Source organism: Prorops nasuta, unplaced genomic scaffold (assembly GCF_024137725.1).
Source record: "Prorops nasuta isolate Cenicafe-Biocafe unplaced genomic scaffold, Cenicafe_Pnas_1.2 PNAS00010, whole genome shotgun sequence".
In the NCBI taxonomy this organism is placed as follows: domain Eukaryota; kingdom Metazoa; phylum Arthropoda; class Insecta; order Hymenoptera; family Bethylidae; genus Prorops; species Prorops nasuta.
In genome coordinates, this window is record NW_027116807.1 from 5,083,354 (window position 1) to 5,105,246 (window position 21,893).

General features: G+C 39.1%; 2 protein-coding genes across 5 annotated transcripts; one reads left to right on the top strand and one right to left on the bottom strand.

Moving 5' to 3' along the window:
* The first annotated feature begins 251 nt into the window (after nt 1-251).
* Dlg5 (Discs large 5) lies at nt 252-9,375 on the top strand. Of its 4 annotated transcripts, XM_066732317.1 has the most exons (14): nt 252-347; nt 1,100-1,205; nt 1,803-1,820; nt 2,049-2,196; nt 2,348-2,696; nt 2,785-3,204; nt 3,284-4,372; nt 4,479-5,225; nt 5,331-6,471; nt 6,982-7,942; nt 8,072-8,313; nt 8,389-8,618; nt 8,692-8,911; nt 8,977-9,375. In XM_066732317.1, exons 2-14 carry the CDS (start codon nt 1,163-1,165, stop codon nt 9,081-9,083), a joined length of 5,715 nt encoding a protein of 1,904 aa, XP_066588414.1. In that variant the 5' UTR covers nt 252-347; nt 1,100-1,162; the 3' UTR covers nt 9,084-9,375. The 4 variants fall into 4 exon arrangements, with proteins under 4 accessions (XP_066588414.1, XP_066588413.1, XP_066588416.1 ...); XM_066732316.1 differs by having other exon boundaries at nt 4,479-6,471; XM_066732319.1 differs by having other exon boundaries at nt 4,479-5,643.
* Nucleotides 9,376-9,489: 114 nt separating this feature from the next.
* On the bottom strand, nt 9,490-21,893 carry spz4 (Spaetzle domain-containing protein 4). The gene is made up of 8 exons (XM_066732602.1): nt 21,679-21,893; nt 20,906-21,599; nt 20,285-20,814; nt 19,438-19,640; nt 18,885-19,037; nt 17,789-18,787; nt 17,593-17,715; nt 9,490-17,509 (listed from the first exon to the last, which is right to left on the bottom strand). Exons 3-8 carry the CDS (start codon nt 20,312-20,314, stop codon nt 17,263-17,265), a joined length of 1,755 nt encoding a protein of 584 aa, XP_066588699.1. The 5' UTR covers nt 20,315-20,814; nt 20,906-21,599; nt 21,679-21,893; the 3' UTR covers nt 9,490-17,262.

The following is a 21,893-nucleotide window of genomic DNA, read 5'->3' on the forward strand; positions in this document are numbered from 1 at the left end:
GGCAGTTTTCTGTCGATGCCGCCGCCCGCCGGCCGTCCTCAGTTGTTGTTGTGGCATCATAGGGACAGGAGCGGAACCGGAACGAACGGCTGGCTATGTGTAATGGCTAATAGAGGTTGGAGCCAATAAAGAGATAGGTTGAAAGAGAGGGGCGGGAGTGGGAGCGGTGGGAGCTGTTCAGTATCGAGGGTAAATTAACTCGAGTCGACACTAGCGCCGCGACGCTCAGTTACAAACTAGTCCGCAGAGGTGCAGAGTACTGCAGAGTATGTTTATTACCGACAATGCGAAACGGGCCATAGTGGCGGAATGAAAATGGCTAATTGTCAGGCTCGTTGGTGCAGCAGGTGAGTTATTGTTTACTGTCAAAAATACGCGAAGAAGTACTTTCGAGATGAGTAGCACAGCCTTTTACCTATAGTAATCTATAAATTCATTTGAAAACAGAATCGATCACTGAATTTTCCATCAAATTAACGCAGTAACTCGTGAGGTGCGATTGCAATCATCTTTTCTCCCCACTGGTTGCTGAATTTTTTCAAACTTTATCGTGGTTTATTGTGTTTTCTTAAGTGTCACGCGTTTCTCATTCACCCCTTTTACCATCACGGACTATGCGAGGTTTTTATAACCTCTCTCTCGGCTGATAACGGGATGTATTAATTCACAGTACTCTCTACGGACACATCAGCAAAAAACGTAGATTAATTTATTACGTCCATTCAGAAAACATACGTCTTTTCGTATTGTGTATCTCGTGAACAGCGTTGCTCGTATGGGAAAATTGTGTTGCGCGAAAAAAAAACTCCAATACCGTGTCAGGCTTCTGTATAATAGATATTGGAGCAAGATCAGCTACCTATATATATATATATTTATATATATATATATATATATACATATGCCCACACACATGTATACATATATATATATATATATATATATATATATGTATGGCAGGTGCAAAGTTGTTGCATCCCTCTGATGCGCGCAAACGTAGCTTAAAGCATACCTGTAATGTCATACCGAAGGCTACTCCTTTTATTAATTCACAAAGGGTTCACTCTTCCGTGAAGTACAGCGCATGGATATTTTCCAGGCGATACCTAGTACCTATCTTGCTAGAGAAGTATATGTGGTAGAGTCCTGGTGGTTCAAGAGCATGGCTTCTGGTGCATCATCTTTGGATAGTGCTGGAAGTAGCGGTAAGTTTTTATCCAAAATATCCACCTTACTTAAAACATTCTTTAATTATGATGTACTGTATATCAATAATTGGTACACACGATATGCATTTGATTTTCTTTTTAAATTGTTTTATTCTTCTTTTTAAAATCAAGAATATGAAAATGTTTAACTTGCAAATTATTATTTAAAGAATTTTATTCTTTGTTCTAGCATTAGTTTATTATATAAGATACGTTAAAGATACAGCTTGTAATTTCTCTACTGTAAAGAAAAAGAGAGAAAAACAGTGAATCATGATGCTTGCACGCGTGGCTAAATAGTTTCTTTCCTGGTGAAAGCTGGAGAGTCTTTTGATTACATTGTTCCCTCGACCATATCAAAAAGAGAGCTCTCTCATTACAGGAATGTAAAGAGACACTTAATCAAATTATCTTTTATTGATATCAAAAAGTTTTTAAATCAGTATATTTTTACGCATATAGAAATGCATTTTTAATTATACATGTAATCATTATTATTGATATAACGTTGAATCAATCATTGCTCAATTAAAATTATTAATTTTATAGTTTTATGCTATCTGTATGTATTACAATGTCTTTGCTTTTTTTCAGATGGGGCTCTTAATATGGGTAAGAATCTTCTTTCAAATACATCTACTATTTTGTCTATGATCTCAATATTAAAGGATAATTGTTGGTTCCTCCAAACCCTAGACTGTTTGTTAATACTATAGTACTTTATTTATTCCATGAGAAACAGAATGAACTCTTTCTTACTTCCTAATATAATTTTTACAATATTTTTGTTATGTCATTTTTGTATTCCTGGACTATGTTCTCTTTGTGTGGTGCATGTAGAAAGAGATAGTGGAGGTTACGGCAGTGTTGGCAGTCCTGTCAGTGGTCCTGAATGTCGTAGTGATTACGATGGTTTGCAAGCACAGTGCGATCAAGCCATGCATCAACTTCAGCTACTTAGACATAAGCACTCTGATACTATAAGACGGTTTGTTTTTGTTTTTTATTTACAATGCTTTTCTCAATTACACCAATTGTGCTTTTCAATTTTCAATCATGCTTGTGTCGTATTAGCTTTAGGTGCTATTCATATGTTTAATTGTGATATACATTTTATTAACAATTATCTATCCCCACAGATGTGAACATACTATGAAAGAATTGGAATACTACCGGGGTCAGCATATAGCAGTCATGAATCAACTGGAAGCAACGTCACAAGAGAGCTCTGCTCTGCGGGGTAAATACGGTGATCTAGTTAACGATAAACAGCGGCTCGATCGTGAGGTGCAAGCTTTGCAAAAAGAGGTGACGGAACTACGGTGTCAAAATCAAGAAGTTCTTGTTTCCGACACTGGCAACAGCGACGCCATGAATCAGCATTATCTATCCGCTCTGAGAAAGTATGAAGCAGTCAAAGATGAGTACGATTCTCTCAGGAAGCGATACGACGACTTGATATCGTCGCACTCGTCTGCTGTTAACAAGGTCGAATTATTCAAATTTCTTTCATTCAATATTTTATAGAGTTGTATCGTACAAATTGCAATAATTAAAACTTTTTTGAATCGTTCAGCTGGAGTTAGCTCAAGAAGAAGCCGCTCGATTGAAAAAGCAGTACGATGAGGTGGTTCAAGAACGAAATAGCGCAGTCCGCGAGCGAAATGGATTGAAGCAGCAATGTACTGCTGCTATAAGACAGTGGGACATTGCGTTGAGGGAGAGGAATGAATATAGAGAAGCACTAGCCAAGCTGCAGCAACAACACGAGGAAACTATCAAAGATATTAATCAAGCAGTGGCATTACGAGTGAAGGCTACTAAAGATATGAAACGCTTAACAGAGGAAAGGAACGCGACACTGCAAGAATACAGCTTAATAATGGGTGAACGAGACACGGTACACAAAGAAATGGAGAAGCTTGGCGATGATCTTACTCAGGCGTACAATAAAATAACGCATTTAGAAAATCAGAATAAACAGCTGATTGATGAGGTAAATAATCGTTTGATTATCTTTTAATATTAATAACTGATACTAATGATGTATTATTATTTGTTTTTCTTTTTTATAGAAAAAAACACTGAAATATCAGATAGAAACACTGAGGAGAGAGATATCGTCAGCTTTGCAAGATCGAGATGAAGCTTTGAAACAGTGTAACGAGCTGCGTCAGAAATTCGGAGACTATTCAGAAGGTGCAAATCGAGATTACAAGAATCGTTTGGAGCTTTGCTCTTTCAGCAGGGAGCGAGATAATTCGAGCAAGGAAGCGGAAAGAGAGACAAACACGAGAGATTATGCAAAGAGGGAGAAAGAGCGAATGGACAATCTGGACCAAGCAAATTTGGAGCTTGACAAACTTCGTAAATCGGTGGATACGTTGCAAGTGGAGCTGGAGGAAGCGATACAGGAAGCTGAGGTTTCGAAGAGACGAAGGGATTGGGCTTTTAGTGAAAGAGACAAGATAGTAACGGAGAGGGAGAGCATCAGGACATTGTGCGACCGTTTGAGGAAGGAACGAGATCGGGCTGTTTCCGAATTAGCCGGTGCATTGCGCGATTCCGACGACATTAAGAAGCAACGAAACGAGGCGTCGAAAGAGCTGAAAGATTTGAAAGAGAAAATCGAATCAGGAGACCACCCTCTGCGTACCAGCCAGTTTGGTCCAGGTTTGTCGCACACTCACGATTCCACCCTCGATACTGAACTTAACGAATGGGAGGTGGTCACGGTTCACCTTGATCTTGGAAGAATCTGCTTGGACTCTGATCAGGATCTTGGATTGGTGTTGGTAGGAGGTCGTGATAATCCTTATTATCCCAACGATACTGGTGTTTACGTGGCGCAAGTAACTCAGGGCGGTATAGCGGATGGCAAATTGAGGGTCAATGATTGCATTGTTCGCGTGAACAACGTTGATTGCTCCTCGGTGTCAACCCGCGTGGTTCTTGAGACGCTTCGATCTTGCAACGTTGGACCAGCGAGTATGACCGTGCGACGACGACGTTTGACCGGAAGAGCCTTGAGAACAACTCAACTATCCGTGGGTTCCATATCACATGGTATTTCCTTGGAACTTGGTATTTACATATCAAAGATATCACCTGGCAGCTTGTCAGCCAAGGATGGAAACCTTGCGGTTGGCGATAGAGTGCTGAGCGTACGTATGTCCTCGATATACGTCGGAATAGTAATAATAGTAATGATAATAGGAGTTTCTTGCTAAGTTTTCTTTAGTACTAATATGTCGTAATTTTATTCAACAGATCAATAGCAAAGCCATGGACGGCATAACTTCGACGCACGAAGCAATGGCTATTCTGAACGATAAAACCGTGGATGTTCTGACCATAACCACGCTGAAAGGAATTCCATTGCCATCGGCACCGAGCTCCGAAGCTGTTACTCTTGATACGAGTTACGCTTCCGAGAAGCAAAAGATGGTAAACAGCTGTTCGCAAACGGAGCAAGAGAGAATGATGCTGAAGGCAACGTCGGACGATTACGACAGGAGATATCTAGCAGCGAACTTTGGCGATAGGACTCAAGTATACAAAGTTTCGAAATCGGTTAGTGGGGAGAAGCCCAGTGGTATTAGCAACGCGTGGGATAATATACGGGAAAAAATTGACATTGTGAGAGGCCGTAAGCATAGCAAGGAGCGGGAAGAGAAAAAGAAGAGGCACAGAAACTCTAGTCCGAATACCTTTGAGCAGGAGCAGGATGCTATAGCGGAGCTGGATTCTGTGATCGAGAGCTACCATAAAAAGACCAATAACGGGGTGTTGAAGCGCAGTAAGAGACGCGGGACGGAGAAAATGGAGAAGAATGGGGATACATGGCCAAAAGTCAGAGGAGGTCCTTTGATACAAAACGGAACCGGTACGATTCTGCATCCTCGAAAGACCAAGGAGAGACTACCCCTTAGCGTTCTTTTAAATCAGCCACCAAAGTACGAAAGCTACAACTACAATCGAATATCGAATCCTATACCATTGTCGAACGCACCGAACGTGAGTAATAGGCACACAGTATATAAAGTTGTTGAAACTCCGTTGGCAAACTTGACGAAATCTGGGCAGCTATTCAGTCAAAAATTTTTTACACCCGCTGTACAGTTTAAGGATATCCCGATGGACAGCAACAACAAGAAGCAACAGCAACAGACGATGAACGAGTTCGAGGCCACGGAGAATAGATTGAGCTCGGCTCTGGCGCCCTCCGAGACCAGTATTGACGTTTCCGTCAAGTCCGGCAGGGCGGAGCTGGATTATTTCACGAAAAAGAGGCCCCAGAAGTACGTGGCTAGTAGCAACGAGAGTCAAATGGACAGTATGCAGCAGCACAACAGGGCGCACTCTCAATTATACTCGGGCCTTACAAGTACCACGTCTACGTCGAGCAGTGCACCGAGACAGCAATTGGCTGCTGGTAATTTCTCCTTTCCCCCGTACACGCACTCGCATCCGCATTCTCATCAGCAGAATTCCCTACCTTCGAGGTATCCTTCACCACCGTCACTGCCGTCCGCACAATCCGGGGAGTCTATAGGACTACCCGATGCACGATCCTATTGTTTCGAACCACCTTACAGTCCAGGCCCGCAAACGGGCTTCGGTCACTTGCACACACCTTCGGTAGACTTGCATTATCATAAAACCCGTACCACCGCGGCGATCGGTACCATCGCCGGACACTACGAGGTACCCGGATACACGCATGGCTACGAAGGCGGGACCTTCCCAAGGAAGAAGGAGAATCAGCGATTTCGCATACCGTCCAATCCGAGCGTTACCTCCAAGAGTAGCGTTGGAAAACTTTCGACTGGAAGCATAGAGAGGACCTCGGAGCGCGGCAGTCCGATGCCAACGTTTCACGTAGAGGTACTCAGTCCAGGAACCGGAACTGGTAACAGCAGTGGTGGTATAGTCAGAGGTAGTTGCAGTAATAAACGATCTAGCATGCCAGACTATTGTTATTCTCAGTCGAAATCACTATCTCCCGGGGATCTGCGCATGATTCACATAGACAATTATGTCGAGCAACTTGGCATACAAATATCGTGCCTCGAAAGTGGCGGCGTATTTGTATCTACGGTCACCGACCATAGTCTGGCCTCCCAGGTCGGTTTGCAAATTGGCGATCAGCTGCTCGAGGTTTGCGGTATCAATATGAGAAGCGCTACTTATCAATTGGCTGCCAGAGTATTACGACAATGCAGTAATTCCATTACGATGTTGGTCCAGTATAACCCCGATAGTGAGTATACACACACTTTTCTTTTCTTTTCTATTCTATTCTTTCTTTTTTTCTCTCCTCCGGTCGGAACAGTAGCTCGTGTCCTTCGACCACTTACCTTCGTATGTACACCTATGACATTTTTTGCATCGATTCACAAGTATATTTGTACGGTCAACTATTTTTATATGTGTGTTCGAGCAGATAAGAAACTTTTTTACCACTTTTCTTGCCACTTCACGTACTACATATTATGTTTTCTCGCCGAGATTCTGCAGATGGAGTCTGTCTCAATAGCAAAACTTATGTTATCTGTTGTAGCGTATGGATATGATTGTTCAGTGTCTGTTACCAATTAAATATTGTATATCTTTAGTGGGCTATTCATGTAAGATTTTTCCATATTTTGCTACTTTCTTCAAATTGATATTCATTCTGTTTTTACTAGGAGAAAACTTCATAAAAAAGCGTATTATTCATAGCTGTTTTGGAATTCTGAATTTTCTGATTTTTTATTTATTTTTTTCAAAGAATATAACGAGTTGGAAGGATCAGCGTCATCGAGCTCTTCGGAGGCAGGTGGTGGAGAAGGAGGCAGTAGAAGTGGTTCACCGACCCCTTGCAATAGCCCGGAAGCACCGAGAAAGACGACGCTGGAACTCCCTGAAAGCTCGGAGCCGGGGCGGGATGCACCTAGCAGCGCTATGAACACTTTACGACCAGAGCGTGATATCAGGCACTCTGCGTCTACGGAGGTTCGAGGTACGCAGGAGCGAGAGCGCGAGATTAGAAATTCCGCCTCGCTGGACATCAACATAAGGAAGCCGGAACTGCGTAGTGCCGCTACCATAGATGGCCTGCGGAATTCGGCCACTCTGGACACGCTTCGAGTGGGTAACACGTTGACGCGCGCCCAGCTCAATCAAGCAGCCACGACGCTCCAGCGTCAGAATGCCACTGTACGCAGCCCCACCCAGGATGAGCAAAATAGGAACAAAACACCGCTTCCCAGCGAGTCGAGGTACCTCTTTATCGAGACTAGAAAATGCTCGAATCTGGGCATATCTCTGGTTGGAGGCAATGGGGTAGGTATATTCGTTCACTCCGTGCAACCTGGTTGTCTCGCCGAAGAGGCTGGTCTTCGTACTGGCGATCGAATTCTCGAGTACAACGGAGTGGATCTCAGACAGGCCACTGCTGAACAAGCCGCATTAGAATTGGCAAGGCCGGCTGATAAGGTGACGCTGATAGCTCAGTTTTTGCCTGAGAGGTATAACGAGGTCAAGGATAAGCCTGGCGATAGTTTCTACGTAAAAGCAATGTTTGATCGTCTTGGCGAGGTAGGAGACAGCCTTCAGCTCAGATTCAACAAGGATGATATCTTGTACGTCGATAATACTATGTTCAATGGTACGCCAGGGCACTGGAGAGCGTGGCTAGTTGATCAAACTGGAAGGCGGCAGACTTGTGGAATTATTCCTAGCAAATTTAAGTAAGTAAAACCAACGAAGTATTATATTGGCATTCTGGAAGTTCAATTAATGATCGTTAAAATCTTATTTATTGAACGAACAAAATTGTTAAGCATCCTGGTACTAATAAAGTACTTTCTTTATTGCAGAGTCGAAGAGGAAATGCTGCTGAGAAGATCATTGGGTGATCTTGAAACTGATGCGGGAAGACGGGGAACGACCAGCGCGAGGAGAAGCTTCTTCCGACGAAAGAAGCACCAAAGGTCGTCTAGTAGAGACAGTAAAGAGCTATCGCAGCTTACAGGCGTTAACTTGGGCTGGTACAGTGACAGTGGAACGTTAAATGAAGAGAATCTACCAGCTAGCTATCAGCGCGTCGAGAGACTCGATTGTACGTATTGTTCCGGTATTGCTTTGGCCTCTAAATTGGATTAGCCTGTAACCCTCATCGATACTATTTCTTCAGATCCAACTCTGCGTCCAGTTTTGATTATTGGTCCACTCAGCGAATGTGTGGCAACAAAATTGTTGCAAGAATATCCATCGCAGTTTACAAGATGCCTTGCCGAGGCTATGCACTGTTCGCAAGCAACGCTCGAACAGGGTCTGCGTGATTCACTTTACGTTGATTATAGAAAGAAAGGCAGCTATTTCGAGTGCACTACGGTCCAGGCTGTAAAGGATATTTGTGAAAAGGTAATAGCGTCGTTTCTTGCAATAGCTTCTTATTGGAGACATCGTCGTAACCGCTATATTTTCTTTGCTACAGAACTCACACTGTATATTGGACGTTACCATTGCTTCTATCGAGCGGCTACACAGGCATCAAATATATCCGATTGTTCTGCTAATTAAGTTCAAGAGCACAAAGCAAATCAAAGAGGTTAAAGATTCGAGATATCCAAGTGATAAAATCAGCGCCAAAGCTGCCAAAGAAATGTATGAGCAGGCTCTCAAAATAGAAGCAGACTATAGGCACTACATTTCTGGTGAGTAAGAGCGATGAATATTTCCATTGTAGCATCTTGATAATAAACTTAATTTTGTTGCTCAGCTGTAATACCGGCCGGGGTTAACGTGGCATTCATTTGCACTCAAGTCAAGGCTGCTGTTGACGAGGAGCAGAGCAAAGCGCTATGGGTGCCTCGTGGGGCCCCCTGACATTTAAGGGGGGGTCCCCACAAGCCACAGTGGAAATCAATCTAAGTTCCACCAGGGGGCCCTTACGTCGTTATGTACGTGTAAAATCCTTACACTCTTAATATTTATGGTCTCTTTTGTTGCTTGGTTAACAAGGACTGTAATCATCAGTTCTCGTATTATGCCAGTAAGTTTTATTTAATATTTAGTTAAGTGTTAGAGACATTTTAATTTTAACGTCCAATCGCTTGATTTTTCTATAAAGAATTCGTCGCTTTACGACATTCTTTTTAAACCACAGACAAAAACAAAAAATTTTATCTATCTATATATTTTTTATTTATTCGTTAAAATAATATATATATATATATATATATATATATATATATATATATATATATATATACTAATAGCAATAATAACTTTTACCCAAGAACTTCTGATTGAGCAATTGAAGTAACATAAACGTATATAGATGATTGTTCTACTTCGAGCCTCGATCAATCAGGGAGTAATATTTATACCGAAATGGAAATGAACGTCAAGTATGAGACCATAAATTAATTGGTAGACATAAATGTAATTACCGTAAATATTGAATACTCGTCGTATCGCGGCCCGCTGTACTGTTGGTGGATTATTTTATAATGGAACAAGATATTTTTTTTTTTTTTTTTTTTTTTTTTTTTTTTTAGTTAATAAGATTAAAGCCTTTTCGGCGACTGATGTTATTAGCCCTTCAAACCATATCAGGGGACTCAATTGAATTTTGCGCTAAGTAGTAACATTAACGAGAGAGGTTTCAAGCAAGCTTATTTATTATTTGTATTGCGTGCAACAATATGTATTGACAAGAAGATGTAATTATTTTATGTTGATATGTTGGATATGCGTTTGTGACGAGGAAGGTGAGGAGTTGAGGTAAATGCTCTATTCTATGTTGACAAACGGTTACTTATTTGTATATATTTTCTATTAACGCAAATAATAGTTTTTATTCAATGAATATATTAGATTTAACGTATGTACATTAACGTTATTTTACGATGAAGTTTTAAACTTATGCTATTTTGCGTACGTCATGATTAATGGATTGAGGGGCTAAGAGTAATGTAACTCATTAGACCAAGGAATTGATAAAAGTTTAACGGAATTAATCCGTTTCTGTTATCAAAATGTGTATATATACTGTAAACTATATATTGTAGTAGAGAGCAGTAGGCATCAATGACTCAACACTAACATACATGATTTTTATGAACGCGTGACAAAGCAATCATCGAGCGTTCTTGATGACAATGCTCCCTTTTCATTTTAGAAATAAATATTTTTGGTAAAATGTGAATTTCAATACGAAACTGTTCGTACACAATGAGCTTGAGACATTTCTTAAGGTGCGTGACTACTATAGGTCGTTTGTGTTCAGTTTATATAATTTTCAAAAAAGTTGTAATTTTTTTTTATCGCGTATGTCAGTACGGGCTTACCTCAAAACTGTCAACGAAGCTAATGAGAAGGTTGTATTTAGTTCTGACTTTTAACGAGAAAGAAAAGTATTTTGGTCTTTTTTTTCTTTTTCTTCTAAAAACTACTTTTTGGATATACGAAGCGTATCCTAAAAATTGAAAAGAGTTAAATGGTATTCGTGTACTTGAAAAGGGCACATTTTGTAGTAGATTTTACGGGAATCCCAAAAATTGGAGAGTAAAAAATTGTTTAAAGTGATCGTTCCAAGTACTGATTGTTTCATTGATTATTAATTTTATTAATTATTTATTTTTCCATTATACGTTTCGAAGGGTTGACACTGCTACTCGTGTGTGGCAGTGTTATCTTTATTCTCTTCCCTCTCTCTCTCTCTCTCTCTCTCTCTCAATGTAGGGATTTCCCGTACAAAGAAGACAATGATTAGAAGTTATAGAGGTATTGAAATTATAATATAGAAAGATTCGAGAGTATATAAAACTTAAAAAAACTAAAGAAAGGTGTCTTAAATAAATTTTAGTTTTTTAATGAGACAATATTTAGGCGTAAGTTATAAGCAAGACCAAAAATTAAAAGAATATTACATTAATGCATAAGGATTACAATTAAATCTACGCAAATCAATGGAGAAGCGAGCTTAACGTGAATAGGGAGGTGTAACTGTCATTTTTTGTTCTCAGCATTAGACAAAATTCACTGAGGTGTTTCACCTTGACTGCGGAAAGGAAAATGGGGAAAAAGGAGGAGAGATTGTACGGTTGATTTCCATTTTGAGCGAGATAAAAACGATCTCTTCTTGTTTCTCTAGTTTTTCCTGTTCGTTCCTATACAGTCGGAAAGAATCGTATTTTGTAAGAACAATTTATTCGATGCGATGGATTTGTTTTACCAATCTTCGTGAAAATGGAAGCAAAGTGTGTAATATAAATTGAAGATACGTATTTGCCAAAGGGATTAACAATGAGTCCCTTGATGTCTACTCTCCCTCAATCCCAAACTTGGTCAATCGGTTAGATTCATCTTTTTTTATGGTACCATAGCTATTAATAAAAACGACTCATTTCATTTATTCTTTTAACTTTGGTCAGTTTACTATTGATACTTGTGGAAAAATAGCGTTGTGATAGGTGAGAGATAGATATTGTATTCGAGAATCGAGGATAAAGTAGAGATATACCAAAAAAGGGATCGATGGAGGTAGAATAAATTAAAAGTGATTACGACTATTCTCGATCACAGCACTGTGATACATATGCATACATGTATAAATATTACTGCTTCGACGACATATCAACTTAACAATTCTTACAGGTAATATGCATATATACATTATTATATCAGACGCATATTTTGGGCAATACTTATATACATATATATACAATACATTTACGAGCACATGATTGAATCGTTGATGAACTCTGTATAACATAATTGACCGTTTGTATGAAAACTAACAGTTAACACAGTACGGTTTTTCAATGCGATATTTAGAATCAAATTGAAGAAGAATCGAGTCGTCGAAGAACCTTATTGTGTTTTTATGAATGATTCAAAGGAATAGAAAGAGAGAAAGAGAGAGAGAGAGAGAGAGGGAGGGAGATAAAGTATTGAAAGTTTGTGTAGATCGGGTGCAGGTGCTGGGACACGAAATAATGTACTCTTCGTCTGCTTGATTCGCCGCAACTGTCCCACTTGTTTAGGTATATGAACACGTAAAGTTATCTTTTAGGATACACTTACATTTTTAGACAGATACGTTTAATTAACACGTAAGCTAAGTGCACCTTATGAGATAACACATGCACGTTGATCGATAAGACAACCGCTGATTAATCAACGATCATTAAAGCGTTCATGGTGATATATTACATAGTAGATCGGACGCGGAAAACTGTAATCACTCGTGGATAAGTCGCAGTCCTACCAAAATCCTTTTCAATGTTCATTGTACGAAGAATTGTTGATCTTTGAAATTAGAGAAACTTAATAGCAGGCGTTATATAATAACCATTTTTTCGGTCTCATCGATTCGATGTATAAAATTTCTCTAAAAGTTCCATCCAATCTGTTGATACCGAATAATGGTTGTATGGATAGGATAGAATGGGCTGCAAATTGTCAGTGTAGGGATCACGACTAGTCTTTAATAGTAGTCTTTTAACTTCTACGAATTTCACTTCGCAATTACGTGTACTCCCCACTCTGTTAAGTCAGCAAACTACTTCTTTGCACTTTATTCATTACTGTTGATAAGCACGAATGCAGCGCGCGCACTATACTTTCTCTCTCTTATCATCGAAACACCGTATCTTACCTATTCTTTGCCTCAGATCCTTTCTCTCTGTCTCTTCCCCCTTTCTCTTACTCTTTCTACCCACTTCTCAACCCTTTTCCTTTGTTTTCTCATTAATATTTGATTTCCTTACTTTTTATTAACCAAAACTGGTTGTCTCTTCTCTCACTTTAAACCCCGTTTAATTTTAACGTTAATCCTTGCACTATTATTCTCCAGTAATTAAAAAAATTGCACTAGCTTCATTTGGTTGATTTATTTCGCTTTTTAAACAAATGTCATTTTTTGTAGTGAAAAATCTTTGCTATAATGCAGAAGAACAAATTTATAAATAAATAGCATTTAAAACTGATTTTTGCTAGCAAAAATAATGGATAAAAGAGAGAGAGAGAGAGAGAGAGAGAGAGAGTGAGAGGGGAGGGGGGTGGAAATGATATAAACGCACGAGTGATTTACAAAGAAAGCTAAACCAGGCTTGCCGATCATTTTCGCATTGTTAAATCATTAATCGTAGTAGTATTCGATCGTAATTTATATATAGCAGAACGAGCACTTTTCTCAATATAAGATGATGTTATACCCTAATGTTAATAGAGTATGCTCTTCCATCGTTATTCGAAAATTCATTGTTCCTAATTGTTAATCGATGAATTGTTAATCAACTAAATTGACGCTGGATCACCGAGCAAATCTTTCCATCATCGACAGTAACATGTTTTTTCCAGTACAATTTTCTATTGGAAAAATATCAATGATATTTATTTAGACAAATGGATAAATTTGTTCGGAGTTTAGATCTTTCACAGTGTCGATTGCCAATCGCTCAAAAGTAGTCTTCTTGTCTGTTAGAAAAAGATTAATCAACAAGTAGAAAATAAATTGATGGTTGTTCGTGTGTTCTCACCGCACGAGAAAACCTTGTTCAATAATGATAGTAATAATACTACAAATAATCAGTATACATAGACGTGCGCTATATTTTCTGTCAATCGACCAAGCTACGTAATTATATACAAAAACACTGATACACGCGCGCACACGTAAAACACTTCCAATCTGCAAATTCGTTGTTACCAATCATTGTAACGTAAAATTGTACTACGACGTTTCTGAACAGCGAATTTACTAGTTGACGTATTGATTATAACTCCCAAACGATTGAGAATGAAAATAATCGTCGGTCAGCGGTGAGAGTGAGTATTGGGCAAAAACATCACTTTCTCTTCTGATCCTATTATTTTTATACCGAACGAAATCGACGGCAGAATTTATAGTAATTGAAAGCAAAAAAGAAAAAAAATTAAAGAGAAAGAATAGCTCGACAATGTATTAACTTTTGTCTATCGCCTTTTGCAGTGGCATATGTGAAGAACTACACGCAAACCTGTGATCGATACGTTGACATTTTTAAAATCACAAACAATTATTAGTATTTTTTCTCGGCGTGAGAAAAGTGTATTTTTTATATAAAGGGTCTGCCAATTAAAACGTCCCACACAATAGTGCTACAAGAAGACGCGTGTCTATGTGTAAAAATAAGAGATATTCAATTTTTACATAGAATCTTTTCGAAACCTCTTACTATTTTAATTCAAAGCGATTTTATGCAATATTTGAATATCTTTTAACGATTGCTTTGATAGATAAACGTAAACGTTTTCTGTGGAGCGTGTTTTGGGACATTTTAAGTAGCTAGGACTCTACATACCTTGACTCTGCGTGCGCATCCATTATTGTTATCTTATTATAGAGATGATGGTAAAAATCACAGAGCCTGCGGAATTGGATTTAACGTAATTGTTAAAGCTGTACCCAAGTTTTTTAAATGTTGAATCATCAGCAATCGCCGGTTTCATTCAGGGTAGGATTGATCGCAGTCGGACAAACTTTTTGATAGAAACGTAGCATTTTTAGAGAGTCGTGTTCTGCGATAATACGATCAAAATGTCATAAGCTTTTTTCTACTCGAGGAACAAGGCATCGTGTAAAGTATTTTCTACTAAAACTGATATGGAATTTCCTCGTCTTCCACCTTTCGTCCATCCTGCCGTTCTCTTGGTTGCCCAAGAAGAAAAACATTCACCTTCCTGTTATGCGCTTATTTGTTTAAGCGTGTTAATATAACTGTCTTCGCGTCCATTAATTTAAATTCTCATAGTTACACTAAGCTCGATAGAGCCTCGTTGACGAATATGTCCACTTGTAATGCTAAAGGAATTGTTTTTCTTTTTACATTTAAAAACTTACTGTCCAGACTTTTGCCCGAGCCACTCCAATCATATTAAAAAACGAAGATTCTCCAATGACGATGTGATGTAAAACGGGCTCTCTATACAGAATCGTCGGTGTACCATCCTTTTTACTATACAAATTAACGTGTTAGACCTTTGCAGTCTTTGTTGACTTTTAAATCTTACCTGAATTTTTTTAAAAACCAGACATTTACCATTGTTGAAACATAAAAAATATTAAACAGGAGTGGAAAGGATTCCAAATGTGTACTAAAGTTTACAGAAAATTAGATAATTTGGATTGAGTAAAAATCGTATTGTCATTGTATACATCACACAATTAAATAATTAACTTTTAAGTGAAACGTGCTCATGTGATTAAGGAAATCAAGAAATCAGCTTGTAGCATAATTTGCTGGATTTACTCGCAAAGTTTGTTATTTTACAAGTCACGAAAGAAAGGCTCGTCCCTGTTTTGTTTCCCAGTTTCCAGACTGCTCGAAGAGACTGTTTTGCTCGATCTAATGTCTTAATTAATTAACGATTTGATTAATTAATGAAAAAGCATTGCTGTATATACTACTATATATGTATTTGTTCATGTTATTAATTAGAAAACTTTTATTAGAATCATGCGAATACTACATTACTTGCGTCTGCGTATTTTTTATTCAGTATTTTTCCCTCTTATATATATTCCTGCTAGTTTTTTTTATTGCAAATATGTCGACGGTAATATTTAATTGTTTATACGAACCAGCGAGTTTTCCAACCCAATGAACACTTTAAAGCTTGTGTTCCAGAAAATGATAAGTGATTACAAAGTATATCAAGGTTGTAGACTGTGTCCCATTTTTTATTTTTATTTTTTATGTAAATGGTTGTACTAAAAAGAAAGAAATCTTGAAGTATGTAGTACGTTCAGCAGGAGAGGGTACGGACACGGTGCGTGTAAGTGTGTGAGTGTGTGAGTGTGTGTACGTACGCTTGTATATGTGAAAAACTCGAGTGTGTATGCGCGTATGGGGGAGGGAGAGAAAAAGAAAAAGTCTAATTTTCTACTGTACGGCGTTATTAATATTTGATTTATCAAACACACGTTGTTGTACCATAATTGCTGTTATGAAAATCATTAGAAAGGACTTCGTGTATGACATTCTTTTTTCAAAGGTTTCTTCAACTTCCTGCAATGGTTTTGATACCAAATGTTTTAGCCTGTATTTATAAAATATATATATATATATATATACTTCTCTATTTATACACTGCTTCTTTATACAAGCATATGCATAGTTGACGTGTATATATAATATATGACATGGATTAATTGATTTACGGTAGGCAATCGGTATTACTGTTGAGCTATTTCGGCGCCCACGCAAACGCCCCTAAAAAAGTATTAACGTATAACGTTCGTTATTGTTTATTAGCATTTTTTCTTGTAAAACATTCAATACGTATTATGTAGAAGCAAGGAAAAATAAACAGAATTATAATTTAAAAATGATATCTTTATTGCTTCGTATCTTTTTTCCTATCATTGTAATTTGGTAGTCAAAGGGAAAATGAAAAGCATAAGTCTGTTGTTTCATCTCTAAGTGTCATTGTATTTTCTTTCTTCCGCATTCTGTCATTGTTTCCATTCATAGTCTTTTGTTATTGCATACGAGTTAAAGTTAAATGTAATATGACCAATATTATCGATATTAGAACTACAGCACCTATGTCTAAGTAAAAATCTACACATTAAATATACTGTATACGCAACGCACGTATACTGAATAAAAACTTTCAATATAAATATATAATTAACAGAAACATGGCGTACAACATTTTACTCACGAGCCTTTTCTGGTTGTAACCACGCTATTATTTGCAATATTTCACCTTATTTTTACTTCTTAATATTGTCAGTTAATAAGCTTATACCAACCTTTCGAGATAATTAAATGCTATACATATATATATATATATATATATATATATATATATATATAAACTATACATACAATTATTAAGATTATTATATCTTCTATTTGTAATTAATTTCTTTTATGTGACAAGCGTTAAATTTATGCAAATCGATCAAATAGCATCAGTTGGATGTATCTAGTTTTGTATTTGGAGGATAATCGCGAAAGTTTTCTTTTCTTTTTCTCGAAAGTTTGCGGATAATCTTGGCACACGATTCCTATACGTAACGATTCTGGGGTGGACGCACTTTTATCCGTTGCCTTTGCGTTCGTGGTGAGCGAGAAGTAACGCGAAAATCCAGTGGTAAGTCGTAACATCTACATACACAACAGCTGGGAAATTTAAACCAATCGCTAAAGATACCACGACACTCGTTGTTCGGATCATAAGCCAATAGACGGTGTAGCCGGTATTGTTGTTCGCATCTACATCCATCGCGACAGTACATCTGTTTGTTTTCATGCCTAAGAAATTAAGAATACCAGTCAATCTGTGGTTCATGTTCGTGACTGGGAAGAATGGAATATAACCAAGAAGAGATACTTACGTGCACTTTTCCCAATGGACATACTGCTCGAAAGGGTACAAATTTAACAAAGCCAGCACTTCTCCTCTTGTATTATTGGCCCAAAACGGAGCTACTACTTCCTCTTTTACAGGACACGCATTTCTGTTCAGTAAGAAAAAGAGGGTATTTGAAAAGGGATTTGCAGAGATTAGGAAAACAGTGGACCGATACTTACATTCCTCGAAGTTTAAGAACAGGTTGCTCCTGCTGATCTTTGGCAGCCACGTCCTGATAAAGCTGTCCTTCCATATTAGCAGTTTCCGGTTTGGCGGATGGCCTATATTCCGGACGCGGTCTGAACTCTTGTTGTTCGCCAAAAGCCAATTTAAGCTCTTCGTCGATGCTCTCCTTCTCGCTAAAGGTCGAAGTTAAAATCGGCAACTCGGTGCTTTCCTCCTCAACCTCCAATGTGACTTCCTCGTCGATAATACCATCAACGGTCGGTACTCGAGGCAATTCAACGCTATCGTCAAGGTTCTCATCGATCCTGTCTACCTGACTGGTAATCTCGTTGATACTAAAGTTTTGCTCGCGTAGCTCTTGAACTATCGTAACACCCAATCTATTTGTCACATTTTTTTCAAGCTTATCTGCATCAAGGTTCAAACTGCTATTATTTATAGAGATTCCAACAGTTGGGATTTCATGCTTTGCAGTGGTGGTAGTAGTAGAAGCATCAGTGGTGGTAGTTGTAGGGCCAATAGCATTACTGATGTTCTTTTTTGACTCTGCAGTGGTAGAAGCACTAGTGGCGGATGTAGATGTTGAAGACGGTGGTAAGGTCGAAGGATAAGGAGAAGAGGTGGCAGAGGCTATTGTTGAGGTAAATGTAGAAGCAGACGGTGGGGTGAAAGTGGACGTTGACGTTGTCGTTGACGATGACGTTGAAGCCGAGGATAAAGTTGAGGTTCCTGTAGTGAATGTGGTACCAGCGGTTGTAGCTGTCGTAGATTTAGTTGCACTCGTGGATGTAGAAGATGTCGCGTACGTGAAGTCGTTAGACCGGATGTGAGATCTGGTGTACTCGCTCAATTTAGGAAATTTGCCAGAGCGTTTGGTCGTTGGATTTTGAAACTGTCGACTCGTGAATGCACGGCCCTCGTACTCATCATTAGACTTTGGTAGATTCTGATTGCTATCGAAAAAATCGTAATCCTCCTCGTACTGAAATCTCCTTAAAAGAAAGAAAGAGGGAGACATTAGTTGGAAAGAAAATGGAAAATGTTCGCTACAGACCCAGTAGATTTCTTATATTACGAGCGATAAATTACCTGGATTCGTCAAAATGAGGATAATAGTCGTCGTACTTCAATTCGACATCGTTCTTCTCAAACTCCGCTCTCAGAATGCTGATGTGACTTTCATCGCCGTACATTCGTCTCATGAGGCCCTGATTTTCTTGCACGAATCGCCGTACAGCGTGCCTATGGTTAAATATCAACGAGACATCAATTCTGCATAATTAGCTACGACAGCAACGTCAAAACAAGAGAAAAAAAAGAAGAAGAGGAGGAAGAAAACCGACCGCAGGAATCTAATAAAATGATAAGCATAATCGAAAGCTTTGAATAAATTATGGCAGTCTAGTCGCGAGACGATACTAATAATCGAAAGCAGCCTCTGTCCGATTAATATTCAAGTCATGCAAGGAATTCGGACAGTGAAACTTTGACCAGAACGGTAACGAAAGCTTTGAATCTAGCCCATGACGAATTATATAAATGACGAGGAACGATCTTCCTCGGCCCTTACGACGTATTCGAGGATTCTCTTGCCTTGACGTTGATAAGATTTCTACAATAATAACAATAATAATGATGATACCATGGGTAAGAGTTGCCGGCAACGGTACACCAGTTTTGTCGGCGAAAGTCGCAAGGAAGGTGCGCGAGTCTTGCACGTCCTGCACGCGAGTAAGGTTTGCTGCACGCCGATGATGCATCGTATCCGAAAGTGCTTGGGCCACCACCACCACCACCACCACCAATACCACCACCCTGACACCTCGCTAGCTGCGCTATGATTACCTGCAACCATCACAAAAATCCATTTTCAGTCACCGTCAACTCTCCTTTTCTTTTCTTAGATATATCTGTAAATTTTGGTTTGCATTTTCCACGTTAGGTCGTTGAGGGAGGACGATCGAAGGGGACGAAGAAACAACGTGAGAAATCTTGCCCATTGCTGTGTTTTTCACTTGTAGCGCCGAAAGTCGCCAATACCGTTAGCTTACGATGTTTGTACACCATAGTAGAAAGTGTGCTACTACTATACTTCTGTACACTGTGAGGTAATTGCTCCATTCTCTTCAATCATCTTCGAAACCTTGTTTGTCCATTTTGAGATTTACATTTTATCCCTCTTCTTTCGTTACTCTTCCTATCGCACGCAAATCGTGTATGCAAAGAGAGTACATCCATGAGAAGAGAGGGAAAAAAATGCACTCTCGCCCAGCGTGTGCGATCCCGTTAACACTCGATTCTCCTTGCAGATTGAAACGGGAAACGCGCGATTGAATTCTTCTCTCTCTTTTTCTCTCTCGAGAAAGAGAGAGAGAGAGAGAGAGAGAGAGAACGTGTTTATTATAACAATGATAATAACAACTGACGTTAGAGAAACAAGCAACGACACTGGCGACAACAGGGGTCCCAAATATTCATCTGACACTCACCTGAAGAAGGAATAACGCGACAGATCTCATAACGCGATTTTGATCCAGCAGTGCACAGTTTGATCGCAAGACCTTAAAAGAGCCTTGAGCGCGATCTCGCTGTGTCCTCTGACAACACAATTTGTGCTCGACACTGACTCTTCTCCTGGGGCTGTCTGGTAGTGTTTATTATTTCAGCGAACGTTCCAAGGAAGCACGATGTACGTTGTAGAAGAGAAACGAGAAACGCACAGGGGACGCACAACAAATATGAAATTCCTGGGACTACATGACAGCACCTTCTGCGAGGAGGGCGCTTTCATTACTGGATTGGATGGATATAATCGGCCGGCCGGGGCCGGGACGAGCGAGCCGGGCTCGGGGTCGCCCATGCGATGAGAGCTTCACGTGGAAAAAGTTTGCAAGTGTGTGAGTCAGCGTGCTGCGTATGCCTTGGCGTGTGTCGGTGTTCTAAACCCCACATCCCCTCTCGTCTCGTTTTCCTTCTCTCGTTTGCTGCTCATTGGAATTGACCGATACGCGATAGGCCCCTAAGAAAAGGATGGTAAACGTTTCACTTTACTTTGGTCTACAAGAAGGAAAGGGAGGAAGGAAGAGGCAGAAAGAGGGAGAGAGACTAACACGGCATCTCCACGAAGAGTAGGTCATGCCAACAGGTACCGTTAGACTTGCTACCATTGATGTGTGTCACGGGGCCCCGCCAATAGCGTAGATCTGCACCGGCTAAGTAAACTTTTTTTCCTCTTCCTCTTCTTCCTTTCCCTGCTCCTACTATCTTTACTAATACTGTCAATAGTATATGTGTGCGTATGTAGTTGTGCTAGTTTCATTTTGATCTTTTCATTTTACCAAATTCATGCTGCCTCTCTTCTCTTCCCTTTCTATATTTATCTCACATACGATCCCACACAACATCTCTCTACTAGTAGCTCTATAAAGCTGTGCTAGTTTCATTTTGATAGAGTTTTTCAAAATTCTTATCACGACTTAGGGCCGGTTGTTCCACCTATTGGCAAACGTCTGGATAAATTTATCCGTTTGGTAAAGCTTAAAATTGAATAGAATTTACTACAGTTTGTAATTTTTACCATGCGGATAAATTTTACATATAGATGTAATAACCGGCCCTTAGTGGTACTTTTAAATATTAATAACGATACAGTGCACCAGTATTCTCCTCTCTCTCTCTCTCTCTCCCGCATTTCGTATAGCGCGAAAGTAAGCACAATAGCATATAATTTTCTTCCATTTTGTACGAGAAGAAAATACGTTATAGCGAGTCGAGTTTTGATTGAAACATTAGGTTGCATTTAATCTAAAAAGAGACGTTTTAAATTATTTAAGCACCGCAACCAGAGGACGATAGTTGCCAACACAGAACGCGTTCTACTAACCTCAAAACCTGTCACTACATAAGGAGTCTTTCACTAATTTCCTCGCTTTTGTAAGAGTAATATCGTCATTTTTAAAAAGACAAATGCACAAATAATATTCTTCTACCTTGTTTAAACACTACAATAGGTTCATTTTCAATCTTACATCTTGAAATAAATTTCATCTTTAAATAATAATTTAATTTGTTATTATTATCCTTTGTAGAAATTATATA

Coding starts and splice junctions, on each gene's coding strand:
- Dlg5 (XM_066732316.1), top strand. CDS start 1,163: ATGGCTTCTGGTGCATCATCTTTGGATAGTGCTGGAAGTAGCG. Junction 6,472..6,981: donor GGTCCAGTATAACCCCGATA/GTGAGTATACAC, acceptor TTTTTTTCAAAG/AATATAACGAGTTGGAAGGA. Junction 8,912..8,976: donor CTATAGGCACTACATTTCTG/GTGAGTAAGAGC, acceptor TTTGTTGCTCAG/CTGTAATACCGGCCGGGGTT.
- spz4 (XM_066732602.1), bottom strand. CDS start 20,314: ATGAGATCTGTCGCGTTATTCCTTCTTCAG. Junction 19,641..20,284: donor TCGCGTTATTCCTTCTTCAG/GTGAGTGTCAGA, acceptor TGATGGTTGCAG/GTAATCATAGCGCAGCTAGC. Junction 18,788..18,884: donor CCTCATTTTGACGAATCCAG/GTAATTTATCGC, acceptor CTTTCTTTTAAG/GAGATTTCAGTACGAGGAGG.